A 20,034-nucleotide genomic window follows, 5' to 3' on the forward strand; every position below is an offset into this window, starting at 1 on the left:
AGCTGGAGATCTCCTGGGATTACAACTGATCTCCAGGTGACAGATCAGTTGCCCTGGAGAAAATGGCCACTTTGGAAGGTGGACTTTATGGCATTATCCCCTGTTGAAGCCCCTCCCCTCCCTAAACCCTGCCCTCAGAATGCTCCCCCCCCCCCCAAATGTCCAGGTATTCCCCAACCTGGAACTAGCAGCCCTAATTGGAAGTCCTAATCCCTGAACTGCTGTGCCTCCCCCAAAAGGTTAGACTGTGATACCATGAGGGAAAGGCCTGAGCTGTTGTTGATACCAGAGATGCATTTTCAAATTAAGGTTTTAAATGTTGTTTCTAAGATGGAGAACATTTTCAAATTAAGGTTTTAAATGTTGTTCCTAAGATGGAGAACAATCAAATCAACACAGGTTGGCTTCCCTTCCATTCTGTGTTCTAGAGGGTCTTTTATTTAAAGTTTTAGGCTTTTGCAGAGATTGATCAGTGCAGGAAAAGGATTTCATTTCATGGAGGAAATGATGCATGAAGCAGAAAAGTTCTGTTCCCTTGGTGGGTTGCTATGTGGAATATAATTTTCTTTTGGTTTATAAGTAAAAGTAAAAGTAAGTAATTGTAGTCAGTACAATTATTTTTGCTGACCACCAAAATGTCAATGATATGCGTATATGATTGGCTTGTCTTTAATAAATGTAACCAATTAGATTTCAAAATGTGTATTAGAGGACAGATAAGCTGTGTAGTACATATATATAAATTAATAGCTGTTAAATGTCGGAATTAGAACTTGCCGGTACTTAGCTGCTGGAAACAAAAAAGGACACCACTGGCAAAAAATATATAACGCACAAGCAAGTAAGCAAGTATATAACAGCAAGTATAATATAATTCAAATAAACATAACAAATATGATATAAATCAATAGGCCAAAGTGCAATAATAAATCATAATAGAAACAAGTCACAGTCTTTCCATGTGTCTATTCCAGCATAGAAGCAATATCAAAGTCCAAATTGGAGTGCAATTCATCAAATTTTCTGAGCCATAAAAAGCCGACGCGTAATCCGGATGCCTGTTGTCGCGTTTCGAATGATTCTTATTCAAGCATGGCTGTAATGGGACTGAATGCAAATTCAAAGCATATACAAATGAGAATGCATACAAAATATAAATATTGGAACAATACACAAGTGAGAATGCATACAGGATATGAATATTTGAAAAATTTGAAAAATTAGGAGCTGCAAAGAAAACTCACCCCAGTCTCAAAAGTTGGCATACACTAAGCCAGAATGGTCAGTCAAGGAGGATTAAGGGTCCTTAACCTGCCATGTGCTGCACTTTAATTTATACCTAATATTCAGGCTGCATCAACACAGGCAAAGTTTCTTCAAGGTCATAGTGCCATGCATGCTGCTCAAAAATCCAGAAGCAGCAAATGCACTAAACTGCCATCACTTAGAACAACATATTTAAGTTTCATTTGGGCAATTATCATTAATTGATATAAGGTGTAAAATCCATGCTCTGATTCATGCCATGAGGATGATATGTCTTTAAATTGTAAATGAATCTAGTTTCCTTTTGCAAAAGACACATGGCAATAGACACATGGAAAGACTGTGACTTGTTTCTATTATGATTTATTATTGCACTTTGGCCTATTGATTTATATCATACTTGTTATGTTTATTTGATTTATATTATACTTGCTGTTATGCTTATTTGATCATTATATACTTGCTTACTTGCAGGCTTTCCCCATAGGAAAGGGGCTCTGAAGCAAGAATTCTGAAGGAGAACAGCTGGACACTCAAGAAGAGTCAATTAGATCTTTATTAAAGCGCGCTGGCACAGCCAGAGAAACGTACAAGAGCTTCTCCAAAACGGGCTGCGCGCCGAAAAGTTGGGAGCGGTGGGTTAAATACTTTGTTGCAAAATTACAGAAAGGAAACAACAGGAAATCACATGTCAGGCTGATAGATGCAATAACTCTGACCTTTGCAACTAAGCGTTCTTTCTCTTGCGACCACAAGTCTCTCTTGGCCAGCTCTGAGTTCCTGCCTGCCTCACAGGTGCTAAGCTTCGCTTGCGGTCTGAGCTATACGTTTCCTGTTTGACAGTCTAGTCTGACAGGCAGGTGTTAAGTTTCCATCTGATAACAGCAAAGCTTTGGCTGTTATACTTTTGCAATTATGCGTTTTGCAGAGTTAGGCTTCTAATGAATTGCTTAGTAAAATCCTAATATGGTCAAGCGTTTCCTATGCTGAGCGAAGCCCTAAGAGGTTCTTTGTTTCCCTGCTTGCAGAAGCAAACTCTGCACTCCTTCTATGATATATCAGTTACATAGCATTATTGATCAGTAACAAAGCATTGATTATTATGTTTCAAGGTTTTAAGGCAAACACATATAGGTAACTGAAAACTACTATAGCAGACCCATTCAGGTAATTAAAACAGCTTGCTTGAGCTCCAACCCCTTGATCATGTTGCTTGCCCTCCCCTGTACATTTTCCAGCTCTACAAAGTCATTTTTGAGATACAGTGACCAGAACTGTACACAATATTCCAAATGAGGCTGTACCATAGATCTATACTGGGGCATTACAATATTGGCCATTTTATTCTCAGTCCCTTTCTTAATCTTCCCCCCTCTCAGTCTCAGCAAATTCAGACCTCATTAGCATATATTTGAAGTTGGTATTTCCCTCCCCCCAGTGTGCATCACTTTTACATGTACCAACACTGAACTACATTTGCCACACTGTCACCCACTCACCCAGTTTGTGGAGGTCCTCTTGGAGCTCTTCGCAGTCAGCCTTGGTTTTCACCATCCTGAATAATTTCGTGTCATCTGCAAACCTGACTACTACACTACTCACTCCTAGTTCCAGATCATTTAACAATAAATTAAATAGATTCATGTAGTCAGCTGTATTGGTCTGAAGGAGTAAATCCAATTTAGAGTTCAGAGGTCCCTTTAAGACCTACAAAGCTTTATTCAAGGTGTGAGCTTTCATGTGTCTGCACACTTTTTCAAATACCAACAGACACCCTGTCATGATCTGGGCTGTGCTACCAGAGGCCTACTAGGCCCAGAGAGCCTGGCTAGCAGTAGGTGAGGCTGGGCCTACAACTCCCAGAAGCCCCTGGGATGTTTTGGAGCCAAAAATGGACCAATAGGAAAAGAAGAGGGTTGGAAATCAACGTTCTGGAGCAGCAGGAAGAGGGCAGAGCCAGAAAGAAGGCTCCTGCAGAGGGAAAACCCTCCTCCTGAGGGAGGGGTGAGTAGTGTAAGGCCACTTGAGATAGTGAGCTAAGAAAAGTATATTTAGACGTGTTAGGGCATTTGATTTCTTTTCTTTTCACCCACTTACTGTTATTATTCTGCACCTTGTTGTTTGGCCTCCTATAAAGTAAACCTTTTTTTTTTGCACTCTGCCTGGCCCTCACGCCTGTTATTCGGCCTAAAGGGAGGTCTGAATGTCTTGGGAGGGTGCTCTGGGCCTTCTCAAGGGAACCTAAATCCAGAGTCGTGGCAGCGTCATGTCTGTCGTGACACACCCTGTGAGGTAGGTGGGGCTGAGAGAGCTCTGACAGAAACTGCTCTTTTTCAAGAACAGCTGTGCCAGAACTATGGCTTGCCCAGGGTCATCCAGCAGGTGCAAGTGGAGGAGTGGGGAATCAAACCCGGTTCTCCCAGATGAGAGTCTGCGTGCAGATGAAAGCTCACACCTTGAATAAAAATGTGTTGGTCTTAAAGGTGCTGCTGGACTTAAACTTTGTTCTACTGCTTCAGACCAACCTGGTTGCCCACCTGGATTAATACTTCTCTGATCAGGTGTGTTAACTTAGGCAGGCCTAACACAGTATCATAACCCATTGCTTCCAGTCTCACAGGTTTCTGTGGTCTCCTTGTACCCTCTCCAGCACTGGTTGTAGAACTAGGACAGCTACTTTCTCTTCCCGCTGACTTCTTGCTGACAAACCTGCCATGCATCCTTCTGTTGGATTCACAGGAAGGGCAAGCCCATCCTTCCCTCCTTTTTTTACAGTTAGAAATGATGGTTTCTCCTTAATCCCTTGACATCTTTCCAGGTCAGTCTGGCGTGCCTTCCGAATCTCCCTGAGTTTGAACTGTACCTCATGATTGGTTCCTGAGCTCACCTGGCACACTCTTTGCCAGATGCAGCCTTATCTCATTCCTCCCCCTTCTCAAGCACTCTCTGCTCATCTCTGAGGTATAAACACCTGCGGCTTGGATTGTCTGTCAAGACATGCCATTTCCCCCCCCTTAGTTGACACAGAGTTCTCTTTCATTTGGTTTCTCCTCTTCCTAGTGTTGCTAAAAAGCCTGGAGAAATTGTCTTATCCTTTTCATAGAGACTTAAGGTGTGGAAATGGGTAGTTGAAGCTTGTCATGGCGTAGCTGTAAATAACATCCCAGTTAATCCTCTGTGAAAGAAACAGGACTCCCCGCCCCCCCTTTGGGGCATTTGGCAACCCTCCCTATTTTGCTAGCTCGTCTGACCTTGCTTTTAACATTGCAGAACGGTTCTTCTCTGGCTCATGCGTGACCCACTGTTCTCTTTTTTTGAGCATTTCTCTGTTTCTTTGAGCATTTTCAGCAGGTGCTATTCTAGCCTCTTGACCCATTGCTTTAATACTTGGACTTCCACTCCACACTCAGAGGCTAACCCTGAGGCATTCCAGTAAACAACTGGCTCTCCATGTCAATGGATCTGAAATTGTTCCCACACTTCTCTGGGCCTTCCATTGGTTTTAAGATCAGTTCACTTTCTATGTTCTCTGAGCAAGTTAATGTGTGACCAGCATCTCTTTTAAAATTTGTTACAATCCTATGACTATTCTCTGTCCATTTCCTTTGTTCTAGCTGGGCAGGTGCTAGTTCCTAAAGCAGGGGTGTCAAACATGCAGCCTGGGGGCTGGATCAAGCCCTCGGAGGGCTTCTATCAGGCCCGCAGTGGAACTGGCAGTCTTCTGCTGCTTCTTCCAGTTCTGCTGCTGCTGCATCATTGTAGGTTTGCAGCTTACAGACGCACACCTAAACAGCATACTCAAGACTGCAACAGCACAGACATTTTGATGCAGTAATTCGGAGCAAGAGGTGTCACAAAATGTTGGATCCCCAAGCATCGAGAATAAATCCACGTTTTAAAGAAAAGCAAAATTTATTTCAAAGCGTTGAAGACATACTCAAACACGTTCTTTGTTAGAACTGGGGATACACAGTTAGTTCAAGCATAATAAAGGAACTTCAAACAGATACAGATCCAATGAATATCTTTCCCGCTGGCGGGCTAAGGAAACGGTTGCGCGCCCAGTACATGGGAACCAGGCAGAACATCAGACAAAACACAGGTGCAGTAGTCCTGGGAAAATCAATAGGCAAGCATTACAGCATCTTCTCCCCCACACAACCTCCAGCAGTTATCTTTTGCATTCCAAAGCAGGAACAGGATGATAGAAGCCAGGCCGGGTGTAACAGGGAAAGGATATGTACACAGAGGTCACAGAAAACAGAATGGCAGCTTGCTGACAATTGCAAGAGTGCTAATGTTTTAGGTATGTTTTTATTTTAAGTTAAAAAAATCCTTTGTGTTTGTGGCTTTTATAAAGTTTATATCTCTGCTACCTGGCATTACATTTTATGACACACATGGCCCTGCCCAACAAGGTCTCATTTATGTCAGATCCGGCCCTCATAACAAATGAGTTTGACACCCCTGTCCTAAAGCATCAGACAGCTAGCATTGCCAACAACCTATAGGGAAAAAAACCTGTCCTTGTAATAGAGGCTTAACGTGTAGAAATGGGCACATTAAGCTTTTCATGGCATGGAAGTAACATCACCTGGTAATTAACATCCTGTGAAGTCTATAGAAGCAAAGAGACACTTTGCCCCTAGGCTATTGACCACCCTACAAGACAGCCCAAGCCTCACCTTGCTTCCCTTGTGAACTCCTTCCACAACAGTCTAGGAGTGTCTACGTCCCTGAAGGGGCCTTCCAGATCTGTCCCCAAAAAATTAATAGAGAACTATAGGAAGTCATTAAAAAGGTCCTCGCTTTTAATGCCTTAGGGCTTGCTTTGAAATGAAACTAAGATGGCATTCAAATGTACCGCTTAAAGCTCTTTGCAACTCTTTCTCCTATTCCTATGCATATGTGCTGATTGATGCCCATGCAAGAAAGCTGATTTTACAATTGCATGCCATCCTTCTGATGCTTTGAAATGCATCTTTGGTACTGGCCTTTCTGCCATAGTGTGTGTGATTTGTTTTACCCACGCCTATCCCCACCCCCACCCCGTTTCCCTTACCTCTTATTTTCCTTCCTCTTCTTTGTTCTTTCCACTGCCTCCCCTACTGTTACAGGGCAAATCTAATTATTTTTGTTTGTGTTGCTCCATAAAGTGCCATGTGCATTTATGATACTCAGGAAATCTTATATCTAATAGCCAAGGATTGGCCTTTGTTCATATTAAAAGAAGTATGCGTGTGGGGGGAAGTCCTGGCTGCAACTAACAGTTCTGCACAGAAATGAAATTTGTTTTTTTAAAAAAATACACAAAACACAAAACCCTAAAAGAGCAAGAGCAATGTCTGTATGTGCACTGGCAGTATTTTTTTTAAAAAAGAATTTGGATGGCCTTCTGGGTGCCGTAGCAACACAAAAATAGCATTGGGGGGGGGGACACCAGAGGCAGAGAATGAAAAAATATGGCCGGGGCTGGTTGAATAGGAGTGGAGTGGGCCAGAGCCAGCACAGGGGGAGTGTGTGTGTGCGAGTGCGTGCGTGTGTGTGTGTATGGGGGGGGGAGTGTGTGTGGAGGGGGAGTTGGACTTCATGGGGGAGGAATCAGACACTGTCTGGAAGATGAAATTTTCTCTTCTTCCTGAGTCTTCATGGGTGTCTCTCTTAGGTCTGATATTTATTATAGATTTGGGTCTTATCTGCGTTGTTGAAATATTGTCCAGGCTGCTAGAAGCTGCAAGCAATTTAATTGAGCCTCTAGATAGCTATTCATAGCACAGACAGTCAAACATTTGGGGAAATTCATTCCTCACAGCGTCAGAGCCAGCAGAGTTGCCACTTTGCAGCAAAAATGAAAGGAAGTGGCCTGTGGTTCCTTAAAGATGAACAAACTCATTGTAGTACAAGACCTGAAATTAAGCAGATTAAAATTATTTTATCCTAGGGGCTTATTTATTTCTTCAAATTTATACCCTGCCTTCCCAGCCAGGGCCAGCTTGAGGGAAGACACAAAACGTTTGGATAACAAGGCCTTCAGATAAATTGAAGGGCATTGGTGTTTGACAGATATTACTTGAACAGTTAATTCAGATTATGAGGAGAGTCCAAAAGCTGAGGTTTGGATATGGGGAGGAAGTTGTTGTCCAGTCTTGCATGTTCATTTGTCAGGTGGGCCAGGGCATCAGTCACAAAGGCATGTTTCTTCCTCTGTTGTGGAGCATGAGTTTCTTGCCCGTCAGGAACTATTGATGTCCCTCTGCACAAATGGAAAAAACCCCTTTCCTATTCTGATGCAGACCGAACTTTCATATGCAGGACAGAAAAATAATATTCTGGAGTTGGTTTCAGTCACCTGATCATATTTTAATGGAAATGAGTGACTTTTTGAAATGAAAATGAAACAGCATAGCGGTTAGAGTGTCAGTCTAGGACAGTGATGGCGAACCTTTTAGAGACTGAGTGCCCAAACTGCGACCCCAAACCCACTTATTTATCACAAAGTGCCAACACGGCAATTTAACCTGAATACTGAGGTTTTACTTTAGAAAAAACAACTCATACATTAACTTAAGATGATCCAAACAAAGTAAGAAAAGCAATCCCAAATGCTTTCATTTACTTAAAATTATTTGGCAGAGAATTCGACACTTTAATGATGGTCTGGGGCGATGGCATGCGTGCCCACAGAGAGGGCTCTAAGTGCCACCTCTGGCACCCATGCCATAGGTTCGCCACCACTGGTCTAGGATGTGGGACAGCCAGATTCGAATCCCCGCTTTGCCAGGGAAGCCTGCTAGGTGACCTCGGACCAGTTGTGCACTCCCCGCTTAACCTACCCCATAGGGTTGTTGTGAGGGTAAAAACGAAGGAGAGGAGAAAGATGTCAGCTTCTTTGGGTCCCTATTGGGTAGAAAGGCGGAGTATAAATGAAGAAAGTAAACACTGGGAGAAATTTTAACATGATTAAGAAAGAAACATTTGGCTCTCTCTCTGAAAATAGAATTGTGGTCAGACAACAGGAGAAGAAAGGCTAAGCTCATTTGGGGCATATTGTTTGATGTGTAAGCTACTTTGGAGGAATTAATGGCAGAACAACTGGGTATACATTTTGTAGGTGATCTTTAAAAATACACATAGCCACCACAGAATAAAATCTTATCGCCTGTTATTGGAGTCTTCAGGAAATAAGTTGCAGCAGAAAACCTGGGGGCCAGACCTGTCCTTTTCTTTTTGCTCTTACCATCTAGGGCTTTTGCTTGAGCCGACCTGGGACTGATTTGATTACTCCTGTCTTTATTGGCCCAGCCTCTCAGCAGCCCCCTCCCCCATAAGGCAGCAGGCTGGTCAACAGCTCATGTTTAATTCCAGAGAGGAGTAGCTGCGTTAGTCTGTAGCGGCAAAATAAAACAGTAGTCCAGTCATGCCTTAAAGGCTAACAGAATTTATTTCAGTGTAGCCTCAGATACATTGGAGTGTATATTCACAACAGAAAGGCTGGAGAAAGGATGTTACAAAGAGAGCCAGAGTGGTGTAGTGGTTAAGAGAGCTGGCCTAGCCTCTGGGAACCTCAGGTGTGAATCCCCACTCTTGCCATGGAAACTCACTGGGTAACTTTGGGCCAGTCACATTCTCTCAGCCTAACCTACCTCACAGGGCTGTTGTGAGGACAACATGGAGAAGAGAATGATGTAAGCCACATTGGGTCCCCATTGGGGAGAAAGGTAGGGTATAAATGGATTAAACGAACGGATGGGAAAAAAATGTAATGAAGAGAGAAATTGCCTAACACTGGAGGGGGAGGGTAAAGTAATGGAGCCAAGGATGGTATCGTGGATGTCGTCAGGTCACATTTAAGGTTGCTTGGATGTACTACATCATGCCTCTGTATCCCTCAGCCAGAGTGGGGAATGGGTAGCACTGAGTAGCAAAGCTATTTGAGGGTGGAAGGGTACCCTCTCCCCTCACTGGGAAGCCCTGGTCCAAACTAGGGATACAGGCCACCTGAATTAAAGGTGATATGCAAGGAAGTCTGTGATCTCCTTCTTGCCTAGTCCGACCCCCCCAGGCACCTGCTTTGTTAAAAGTAGCTGAGGACAGTACTGCCGAAATGTTTCAGTATGCGTAGCAACAAAGAGAACAGAAATAAGAGACCAAAGGAGGTGCAAGATTTTATGAAGATGTTCAAGATAAAGAGCAGAGAGAGGAAAGAAAGAAAGATGTTATTAAAGCAGGTATCTGTAATTCACCTGTATGTGCTTTGCTATGTAACAATATAACAAAAGCTATGTAACTGATAAATCATTAGAAGAAACACATTTTGCTTCTGCAGGTAGGAAACCAAGAAGCCAGTATAGAGCTTTGCTAAGTATAGGAAAGCGCTTGACCATATTAGGGTGTTGCTAGGCATTTTGTTATAAGAGCTAACTTTGCAAAAGTGTAATTGCCAGAACGACTGTCATTAAATGGAAACTTAACACCTGCCTCTAAGACCGGAAACTTTAGCTTAACCGCAAGCGAAGCTTCACACCTGTCAAAGAGACAGGAACTGATAGCCTAGACATGGGCCTCTTGTGGTCGCCCAAAAGGAGAACGCTTTTCTGCAAACTGCATGGTATCTGGCTGTATGAGTTGGAGACCAGCTGAGCTCTGAGCAGGAACAGGAGAGAGAGCTGTGAGAGAGGTGAGTGGGTTTCTTTTACTTGCTTTCAGCTGAGTGAATTCAGCTAAGGATATTTTGTGGGAAAACTGTGTTTAGCAGTGTGTGGAAGCACTTAGAGTTCTTGCAGAGTCCTGGCTGATTGAGTGTGGGAGAGGAACGGGCATTGTTTGACTGGGATTGCCTGTAATTGAGAGGAAGTGGAAGGGGCATTGTTTTGCCTGTGATTGAGTGCCTGGGTGAATTTGAATTTGAATAGCTGCTGCCTGACCTCTGCTGGGGGAGGCCTCTATTTAAGGAAGCACCTTGCCAGAGGCAGAGGAGACCAGCTGAGCTCTGAGCAGGAGCAGGAGAGAGAGCTGTGACCACCTCGCAAGATGTGGAAGCGGATTTACCTATTTCTCCATCAGAGGATGTTAAGTCTTATGGAGATTTTATTCAACGCATGGCATTAGATCTATCTATGACTCCTACTCTCGTTGCCAGTTTTGTGGATGATAACGTTTTTGACATTATGCACTCTAACACTTCGCCCTCCGTGGCTCTACCAATGACAAAAGTTCTCTTGCAAACTACCAAGGACTTTTGGACTCGTCCAGCCTCCATTAATGTCTCTAATAAGCGTCTGGATCACATGTACAAGGTCCAGGAATCAGGGGCTGAGTTTTTATACACACATCCTAAGCCCAATTCTTTGGTCGTTTCCTCGTCCACGAAAGGAAAAGCGAGCCACTCTACTCCATCAGACAAAGAAGGAAAAAAGTTGGATTCGGTTGGTAGAAAATTCTACACTGTCGGTGCAATGGGCATTAAAACGGCGAACTATGCCGCCTGCATGGGCCGTTATCAATTCAATTTATGGAAGCGTTTGAATGATTTCCTCCCGCACGTGCCCAAAGAGTGCCAACCTCAGATTAAAAGGATTCAGAATGAAGGGATGGTCTTGGCTAGACACCAAATTAGTGCTGCCAAGCATTCCCTGGAATCCGCTAGTAAGACTCTAGCAACCTCTGTAGCGTTACGCAGACATGCCTGGCTCCGCTCTTCATCATTGCCATATGACACCAGATCCTCGGTGGAAGACCTTCCCTTTGAAGGTTCTGGATTGTTTAGCTCCACCACTGACACGGTTCTGCAGGAAATGGATAAGAGTATCAAGACGTCCAAGAGTTTGGGGATCTCCCCCACGACCAAATACTCGAAATCCAAGCAGTGGCCTAGGCAACCTTGGTCGACCAGGCAACCGTACAACAAATCACCTACGGATCAATGGCAAAGACCTCCCTCTCAGTCACGGTCTTTTCCCCCGAAAAATAAGGGACAATCGTCCGGTGCCTATAAGTCGAAATTCCCTAAGAATCCCAAACAGGGACTTTGACTTCAACCTTACTGCTCAGACTCGCCTTGCACCCTTCCTGCACGCATGGCTCGCCATTTCTACGGACAAATGGGTGCACTCTATAATAAGAGATGGCTATCTCATAGAGTTTTCTCTGACTCCCAAAATCTCCCGTTTTATCAGAACCCCGGCGTCTCCTGCCCTGCTACAGGAGGTACAATCGCTGACACAAAAAAACGCTATAGAGAAAGTCCCGATGGCGGATTGTTGCCGCGGGATTTATTCCAAATATTTCACGGTCCCCAAGAAGGACGGAGGACTTCGTCCAATCATGGACCTTCGTTTTCTCAATCGGTTCATCATTTACAGAAAGTTTCGCATGACCACGTTGCAAAGCATTTTACCACTCCTGTCTCCAGGGACTTGGATGGTCACTTTAGATCTCAAAGACGCTTATTTTCACGTCTCCATCCATCCTCGTCACAGAAAGTTCCTCAGATTCGCAGTCGGGGAGGACCATTACCAATTCAAAGCCCTTCCATTCGGGCTCTCTACCGCCCCCAGGGTTTTTACGAAGGTAATGGTGGTTGTCGTCGCTCATCTTCGCCTTCAGGGCATTCAGATCTTTCCGTATATAGACGACTGGTTGATGGTGGCAGATTCAAGAGAATGTCTCCTTCAGCACATCACCATCACATTGTCGGTCCTATCCTCCCTTGGAATTCTGGTGAATTTACAGAAATCCATGCTGCAACCTGCAACTCGCGTGCAGTTCATAGGAGCTGTCATAGACTCCCTAGCCACTCGGGCGTACCTTCCTCGCCAACGGGCAGATACCATTCGTCTGGAAATTCAACGTTTGTTCCAGTCCAACGTGACATCAGCGGTCCACATTCAGCGGATCTTGGGTCTCATGGCAGCCACCACTTCCGTGATCGAATATGCACGCCTTCGCATGCGCCCGTTGCAGCTGTGGTTTCTAAAGAAATTTCGCCCTTCCATCCATCCTCCGAGCCTTCAACTGGTAGTGCCTCCGCAGGTCCTCGTCTCCCTGCAGTGGTGGCTCGTGGACACCAATCTGTTGGCGGGTGCACCGTTCCAACCGATCGTTCCCGTAATGTCCATCACCACAGATGCCTCCCTGTGGGGTTGGGGTGCTCATACAGACGACACTTGTGTGGGTGCTCCATGGCAACCCCTTTGGAAGAGTCATCATATCAACTATCTGGAACTGCTGGCCGTAAAATTTGCCCTCAGATCCTTACTCAGACAGGTTGTAGGAAAAGCTGTGTTGATTTTTACGGACAACACAACTGCGATGGCTTATATCAATCGCCAGGGCGGGACCGTGTCCAGGTCCCTTTGCAGGCTAGCTATGGACATATGGGAAGAGTGCCTTCATTGGAACATCACTCTCCAAGCTGCCCATCTGCCAGGAACTTTGAACCAACAAGCGGATTTCCTGAGCAGAGGGGGAGCATCGGACCACGAATGGGAGTTGAACTCAAAGTATCTCCTTCCTCTTTTTCAACATCTGGGACATCCCCACATCGATGTTTTTGCAACTCGATTGAACAAGAAGTGTCCCAGGTTTTGCTCCAGAGCGGGGTTGGACCCTCTGTCAATGGGGGACGGTCTGTTGATGTCGTGGGCTCACGACTTTCTATACCTATTTCCTCCGATTCCGCTGCTCCACAGGGTGCTTGTGAAAATACAACAGGACAAGCCCCATTGTCTCCTGGTAGCCCCCTGGTGGCCTCGGCAGGTGTGGTTTCCGACACTGCTGCGGTTAGCCAAGGGATCCTTCGTACACTTCCCGCAGGAGTTGGATCTCCTCCAAGCTCAGGAAGGCCAGGTCCTTCACTACGATCCTCTGAGTCTCAAGTTGACTCTATGGGAAATACGCTTTCAGTGATGGATGACCGTATCAATGAGGTCCTGTTGAATTGTCGTAAACTGTCTACTAGGACGTCTTACGCAAAGAAGTGGGATTTATTCCTACAGTACTTGAGTTCTTCCAATTTACCTCCTCCGCCAGTGGATTTGAGGTCTATTTTTGCGTTTATTTTGTCCAGAATGGACTTGGGACTCAGTTTTTCTTCAGTTAAGGTGTATTTAGCTGCGGTGTCAGCTTTTCATCCATCTATTGATGGGTTTTCAGTTTTCTCGCATCCTCAGACGAAACAGTTTTGTAAAGGTCTTATTCGCCTGTACCCTCCCCGTCGTTCTCCGACTCCGGCCTGGGATTTGGCTTTAGTTTTGCGGTTTTTGATGGGAAAACCCTTCGAACCACTGGCCACTTGCTCTCTAAAGTTGTTATCGCTCAAGACTGCGTTTCTGGTGGCCATTACTTCTGCTCGTCGAGTCAGTGAGTTGTCTGCTTTAAGGTGTGATCCACCATACTTGATTTTTTCCCCTCATGGGGTGTCGTTGTCTTTGGACATCTCCTTCTTACCGAAAGTCGTTTCGGAGTTTCATCTACGTTCAGATATAGTTTTGCCGTCATTTTTCCCGTCTCCTGCCAATGAAGAGGAACGGAAATTGCACTCTCTGGATGTTAAGAGGGCGTTGCTGTTCTATTTGGGCAGGACCAAGTCTTTTCGTCAGTCTCCAGCCTTGTTTGTTGCTCACAGTATGCCCTCTCTGGGGAAGAAGATCTCTTCCCAGACGCTGTCCAGGTGGATTGTGGAAGTAATCAAGCTATGTTACGCTTTGGCTAAGAGACCTCTTCCAGGTCAACTTCGCGCCCACTCTACAAGGGCGGTGGCGGCTTCCACAGCTTTCCTGAGAGGGATGCCATTGGAGGACATCTGCAACGCTGCGACTTGGGCTACTCCGCTCACCTTCGTGAAGCATTATGCCCTTGATGTCCGGTCTACTCGTCGTGTGGCGTTGGGTCGGTCTATTTTGCAGACGGCGCAGGTGTAGGGCCTCGGCCCCTCCTCCAGGTAAGAGTTATTGCTTGCTATTCTCCCAAGGGTGTGATGCACAGAGACCACGAAGAAGATAGACAGGTTGCTTACCTGTAACTGGTGATCTTCGAGTGGTCATCTGTGCATTCACACCACCCGCCCTCCTTCCCCTCTGCTCTCGGCCCTTCATCTTGTTTCTTTGAAGGCTGTTGGGCGGCGGTCAGAAGGAACTGGCGGGATCTGCGTGCCCCTCCTTGGTCATGCGCAGTGGAGCCGGCGCGTGACCTGGGAGAGGCGCGAAAATCCCTTTTGCTAGCTACCGGTACCGAGAAGGTCAGCGCAGGCGCAGTATATCCCAAAGGTGTGAATGCACAGATGACCACTCGAAGATCACCAGTTACAGGTAAGCAACCTGTCTTTCTTATGTTCTTATGTGATTTCCTGTTTTTCCCTTCTGTAACTTGCTGAAAGACTCTATTTAACCCAGGGCAAACTGTGCAGCTCTGTTTTGGAAGTGCCCCCGGTGGTGCTTCTAGCTGTACCTGCGCGCATAATAAATATTCAGTTGACTCTTCTTTTGACTCTTGGTGGTCTCCTTCCAGAATTCCTGCTTCATTCCCTTAATATTACAAGATGAATAAGGCGGGGTGTGGTAAGCAACCAACAATTGCATTTGTTTCTTAGATTTATCTCCCTTTTGACTGCAAGGTCCTCAAAGCAGGTCACAGCTTTTTTTTTTAAACCCACATTACTACCTTCTAAGAAGGAATCCACATTTCTTCACTTTTATTCATTTTCCAAACAGAGTGTACTCTTTATATAGTTGAAATTAGGGCCCTTAAGCATGCTTAACTCATACTGGACTGCAGCCTTTGTTTATAGAACATTACATATATGTAGCTAATATATTAATTTGTGCCAGACATTTAAACAGAAGACCCACGTATCAAGACCTTAAAAATTACAGATAAACCTCACATGCGGACTCTTAGTAAGACTAAATGGACTAAATCTGAAGAAGTGAGCAGTGACTCATGAAAGCTCCTACCCTGCTGCATACTTTGTTAGTGTTTAAGGTGCTACTGGACCCTTGGTCTTTCCTTAGTCCTCTGTGATGATTTGATATCTTAATGCTGAAAAGAGGTTTGTGGTTTTTAAGGCTGCACTCTGTTCTTATGCCCTCTGACGTTCAAGGGTGACTGGCTTTATCTTTCTGACAGGAGTTGCAGCCCTGGCCGCCTCCTGCCCTTATTTGCGCGAAGCCTCTTTTAAACGATGCAGCAACCTTACAGACAATGGAGTCCTTGCCCTAGCACTCAATTGCCGGCTTCTCCAAATCGTAAACATTGGCTGGTGCTCCAGCATCACAGACACAGCACTGCACGCCCTTGGACAGAACTGCCGGCATCTTCACAGCGTGGATTTCTCATCTACCCAGGTAAGCAGCTGGCATAAACAATTAAGAAAACTGGGTCTGAGGAGTAACTTTTTAAATGAATTTAATTGTTTCTCATGTTTTGGGGTTTGATAAGTAAAGGCATCTGGGATTATAACAGCTGTCTGCATTGTCTGTTGATAAAAGAGATTCATCTCCTCCTGGGCTTTTTTGCTTGACCCTTTTCTTAGTTCAAAGTGGGTAGCCATGTTGGTCTGAATTAATAGTACAAAAGCTAGAGTCCTCTGGCACCCTTGAGACCAACTAAGTTTTATTCAAAGTGTGAGCTTTCATGTAGCTTGTTGTTAAATTAGCATGCAAAATAGTGAAGTGTTTTTTAACAAATAAAAAGAATGACAAGCTCGGTTTCTGGTATCATCTGTTTGGGGGTGGGGAACAAAATAGGTAATAAATATGTCAGAACTGGAGACTGATGTACCCTAAATTGTCAGAATTCAGTCATTAGATCCCGTCCATCTCCTTTCTAGCATGGAAGCAAACTTTAAAGCATCTTGGCTGCAGTACTCCCTCTAAGCTGTGGAGTCCTGAGAGCAAAAATTCTACTTTCTGAGCTACGGGCATTAAAGCTGTGAGCAGGTGACTTGGCTACTGCATCAATTAGTTCGCTCTGGAGCCATCCCTTCCTGAGCTAAGACAAAATTGTGTAGCTGGAGGCTAAAAAACTGTGAGCTGGCTCACACTAACTCAGCTTAGAGGGAACACTGCTTGGCTGTGTAGAGTATTTTTCTTGTCCCCAGAATAGAGAATTACATTTAAATCTGCCATTCCAAATAACATTACAGATTCAATTATATCCTTCACTGTTAAGAGTAGTAAACTGGAATTTTTTTAAAGTAACATTTTACTTCACTAAAACATGGAGTTAACCAACAGAATCCTTTTCCTGGGGTGCAGTGTTATGTCAGAGATCAACAAAATATTGCATTGCATTACAATCGTTATTATAACATACTATTTTTTTTTTAAAAAAACCCATTAAAATCTAGGGGATGGGCACTATCAGAGGATGGTTCTGATATTTCCAGGGCCTGACATGGAAGGCGGTGTGCTTTGGCCAGTGTTTTGTTTGCTCTGCAGATAAAATAATAGGGCAAAGTGACATTAAGCTGACTTCTTCTTTTCCACAAGAACACTGCAGAAGCCAGTGTCCGTACTCTGTGCTCAGCACCATCTTGTTCGATGGAGAATGAGCAGTCTATGTTTTGGGTTTTTTGAATATTTGATAAGGTTATTGGACTATGTAATAGATGTACACAGCAAAGTTTGGAAAATTGTACGTTTGGGTCTATACTGGGAGTTCGGTGATTATTGGCAAGTTGCAGACGTTTTCTGACAAGCGGCAAATTTTAGGCTGCACACATTATATATCACTCACTGGAGAAGACCCTGATGCTGGGAAAGATTGAAGGTCAAAGAAGACGGGGACGGCAGAGGATGAGATGGTTGGACAGTGTCATGGATGCAACGAACATGAAATTGAGCGGGCTTCAGAGGACGGCGGAAGACAGGAGGGCCTGGCGTAATCTTGTCCATGGGGTCGCGAAGAGTCAGACTCGACTGTGCGACTGAACAACAAACATTATAACCTTAGTAGAAACCCAGGTGACTGTGTGTTTGTGTACTGTTGCCATGCAGATTTGTACTGTTTCTGTATGTTGCCAACTACTGTACTCTTAAAACTGCTGTAAAATGATAAGCGGACTCTAAGTAGGGTGCTTTTCAGTATGGCTGTCTTCTGGCTTGCCAGTTCACCCCCCATTTTTTTTACTTCTGTATAATTTATTTTTGTCTTGCACCTTTCAGGCTTATGCTTTTTCAGTAATTCAGTAATCCAGACACAAGGGTACAGAGTAGGATTGTCAACCTCCAGGTGGTGGCTGGAGATCTCTTAGGATTACAACTGATCTCCGAGCAACAGAGATCAGTTCACCTGGAGAAAAATGGCCCCTTTGGAAGGTGGACTCCATGGCATTACACCCCACTGAAGGCCCTCCCTCCCTAAATCCCGCCCACCTCTGGCTCCACCCTCAGCCCCAGGCTGGCAACTCCAGCACAGAGGCATGGATCAGCATGGCTTGACAGGCTGAGTTTAAGAAAGGAGGGAGTTGGCAGACCAGCTGCAATTGATGGAATGCCACTACAGAAACCTGCTCTTCAAACTGCAGGACCGGGTCCATGGGCACCCCAACAACTGATGGGAGAAGCCGGTATACACACCCACAATGATTCTTTCAGTTTCTGAGAATTACTTTTTCTCTTGGTTGTAAACCTAAGGCTTGGAGATGGTAAATAGTGTTTTGGGATAAGGGCTTCAGGGGGTGGCCATGTTGGTCTGCGGGAGAACAGCTAGATCTGAGTCTGGTAACATCTCAGAGCCCACCTAAGCTGTTGGAATAAGAAGACTCCTAATTATTATAAAAGCATAGAAGAATGGTTAGGAGAGGATTGAGTATGTACAAAAACAAAGATATGTAGAATTGAAAAAAAGCTTTTCATTAATCACCTAGTAAGATCATAGGGATGCAGATTGTTCCACCTGTGTAATTTACATGAGCCACCATGGCAACCTTAGCCCATCTGTCATGGGAGGGAATTCCAGTAAGTGCCTGGTAAACCTCTACTTTTCATTGCCTTTCTGGGACTACAAAAAGGACAGGCTGTATTTGTCAGGAATCACATAACTGGCTTCCTTGTCTCCAGTTCTGTCTCAGGTTTGAAAAGCATGATTCCAAATGGACGCATGCAGCCTGATCGCTGCTTGGCCATAAATCCTTTTTATTTCAAGAAGTTTAATCCCAACTGTGCACAGGATATCTTCCTTAGTACTGGATCCTAAAACAGTCCTAAAGCACTCAATGAAATTGCTGAGCAGTCGGGTTAGAACAGATAAAAGGAAGTACTTCTTCACCCAAAGAGTGATTAACACATGGAATTCACTGCCACAGGAGGTGGTGGCGGCTACAAGCATGGACGGCTTCAAAAGGGAATTAGATAAGCATATGGAGCAGAGGTCCATATTAGTCACAAGGTATAGATAGGGGCTCTGGGGCAAGTGATGCTCTGTCTTCTTGGTGCTTGGGGGGGGGGTAAACAGTGGGAGGGCTTCTAGTGTCCTGGGCCCACTGGTGGACCTCCTGATGGCACCTGGTACTTTTGGCCACTGTGTGACAGAGTGTTGGACTGGATGGGCCTTTGGCCTGATCCAACATTGGCTTCTCTTATGTTCTTAGTAGAGTGTTAGTCGAATTGCCTTATTTTATTAATAAGCTTGAGGGAATTATAATGTTAAAAGGTTATATATATAGCAGGGCCATAACCTGTGTATACCAGAGTCAGAATTCCCAGAGCCTGTGAACAGATGAGGAGACCAGGTCGCTGTGAGAATTGAACTTTTACTTAAGAATTATCAAGCATACAATTGTAATTAGCACACACACACACACAATCAATACAGAACTAGGAAATTAGGTATGAAAAGACAGTGACTTTTGCACTAGCAGGAGTATCATTGGTAGGTGATATGTTACCTGTCTGGCGAGATGAGTAGACTTGCAGTGAAAAATGAAGATAAAAGGGGGAAAAGGAAAGGGTCGTAGTCCCAAACTGACCAGGGATGAAACCTACAGGTGGGTCGGGGTAAGAGCAAGAGGGCAAAAGCAAGAGTGAACTGAGACTCAGTTTCCCCTTAAGTTGCCAATTTTGACCTGAGGCAAGAGCCAGGTGGTCACAGGTTTAGGGGGGAAAACACAATACCTTGGATGGATGAGACAAAAGAAACAATAGTTGGACAATTTAGGGTTTATGTGCAACAGGGAGTGACAACTCTTGGGGAAGGGGTAAGACGGGGAAGGGGGTACAATCACTTTAATAGTCTGGTGCTTGTCAGGAGTGGTCTCTGGTTCGGTGACAGGAAGGCTTAATTGCTTCTTTTGTTTCTGGCTGGGCTACAGTCTTTATTTAAGGACTAGGGAGCAAAGCCCATTGTGGATGAAGACAATGGGCCCTAGAAAGGTAGGGTGGGTGGGTGGTAGATAGGTAGGTAGATGGATAGATAGAGGGGTTTGGCAGAAGGAAGGAAGGAAGGAAAGAAAGAAGGAAGGAAGATGGGTGGGAGACATAGACAGACAGTCAGTAAGCCAGACAGATGGGGGGGGGGAGAAGTCAAAGCGATGGGGATGAAGGGAGAAAGTGAGAGAGGGAAAGAATGAAGGGAAATAGGGAAAAAGAAAGAGAGTGAGGAAGGGGGGTAGTGGGGAAAAAGGGGCGGTGGGGGTAGTCTCAGCGCCAGTACCGCCCCTCGCCTGCTGCCCCCGGAAACCTGGCAAAGGTGGGGGGGCAGCGAAAATTAACGGGGTGGCGGGTGTTGGCTGAGCGCCGCCATTGCTGCCCCTCGCCTGCTGGCCCCAAA

General features: G+C 45.0%; 1 protein-coding gene across 2 annotated transcripts in view; it reads left to right on the forward strand.

The window, feature by feature from the left end:
* AMN1 (antagonist of mitotic exit network 1 homolog) overlaps nt 1-20,034 on the forward strand; it is a 74,731-nt gene that overhangs the window by 25,526 nt on the left and 29,171 nt on the right. For both annotated transcript variants that reach the window (XM_015413905.1, XM_015413906.1), the window contains exon 4: nt 15,391-15,608. In XM_015413905.1, coding sequence (XP_015269391.1) covers nt 15,391-15,608 — 218 coding nt within the window. The remainder of the gene's footprint in view (nt 1-15,390; nt 15,609-20,034) is intronic.

This window comes from Gekko japonicus, unplaced genomic scaffold (assembly GCF_001447785.1).
Source record: "Gekko japonicus isolate JY-2015 unplaced genomic scaffold, Gekko_japonicus_V1.1 scaffold1588, whole genome shotgun sequence".
In the NCBI taxonomy this organism is placed as follows: Eukaryota; Metazoa; Chordata; class Lepidosauria; order Squamata; family Gekkonidae; genus Gekko; species Gekko japonicus.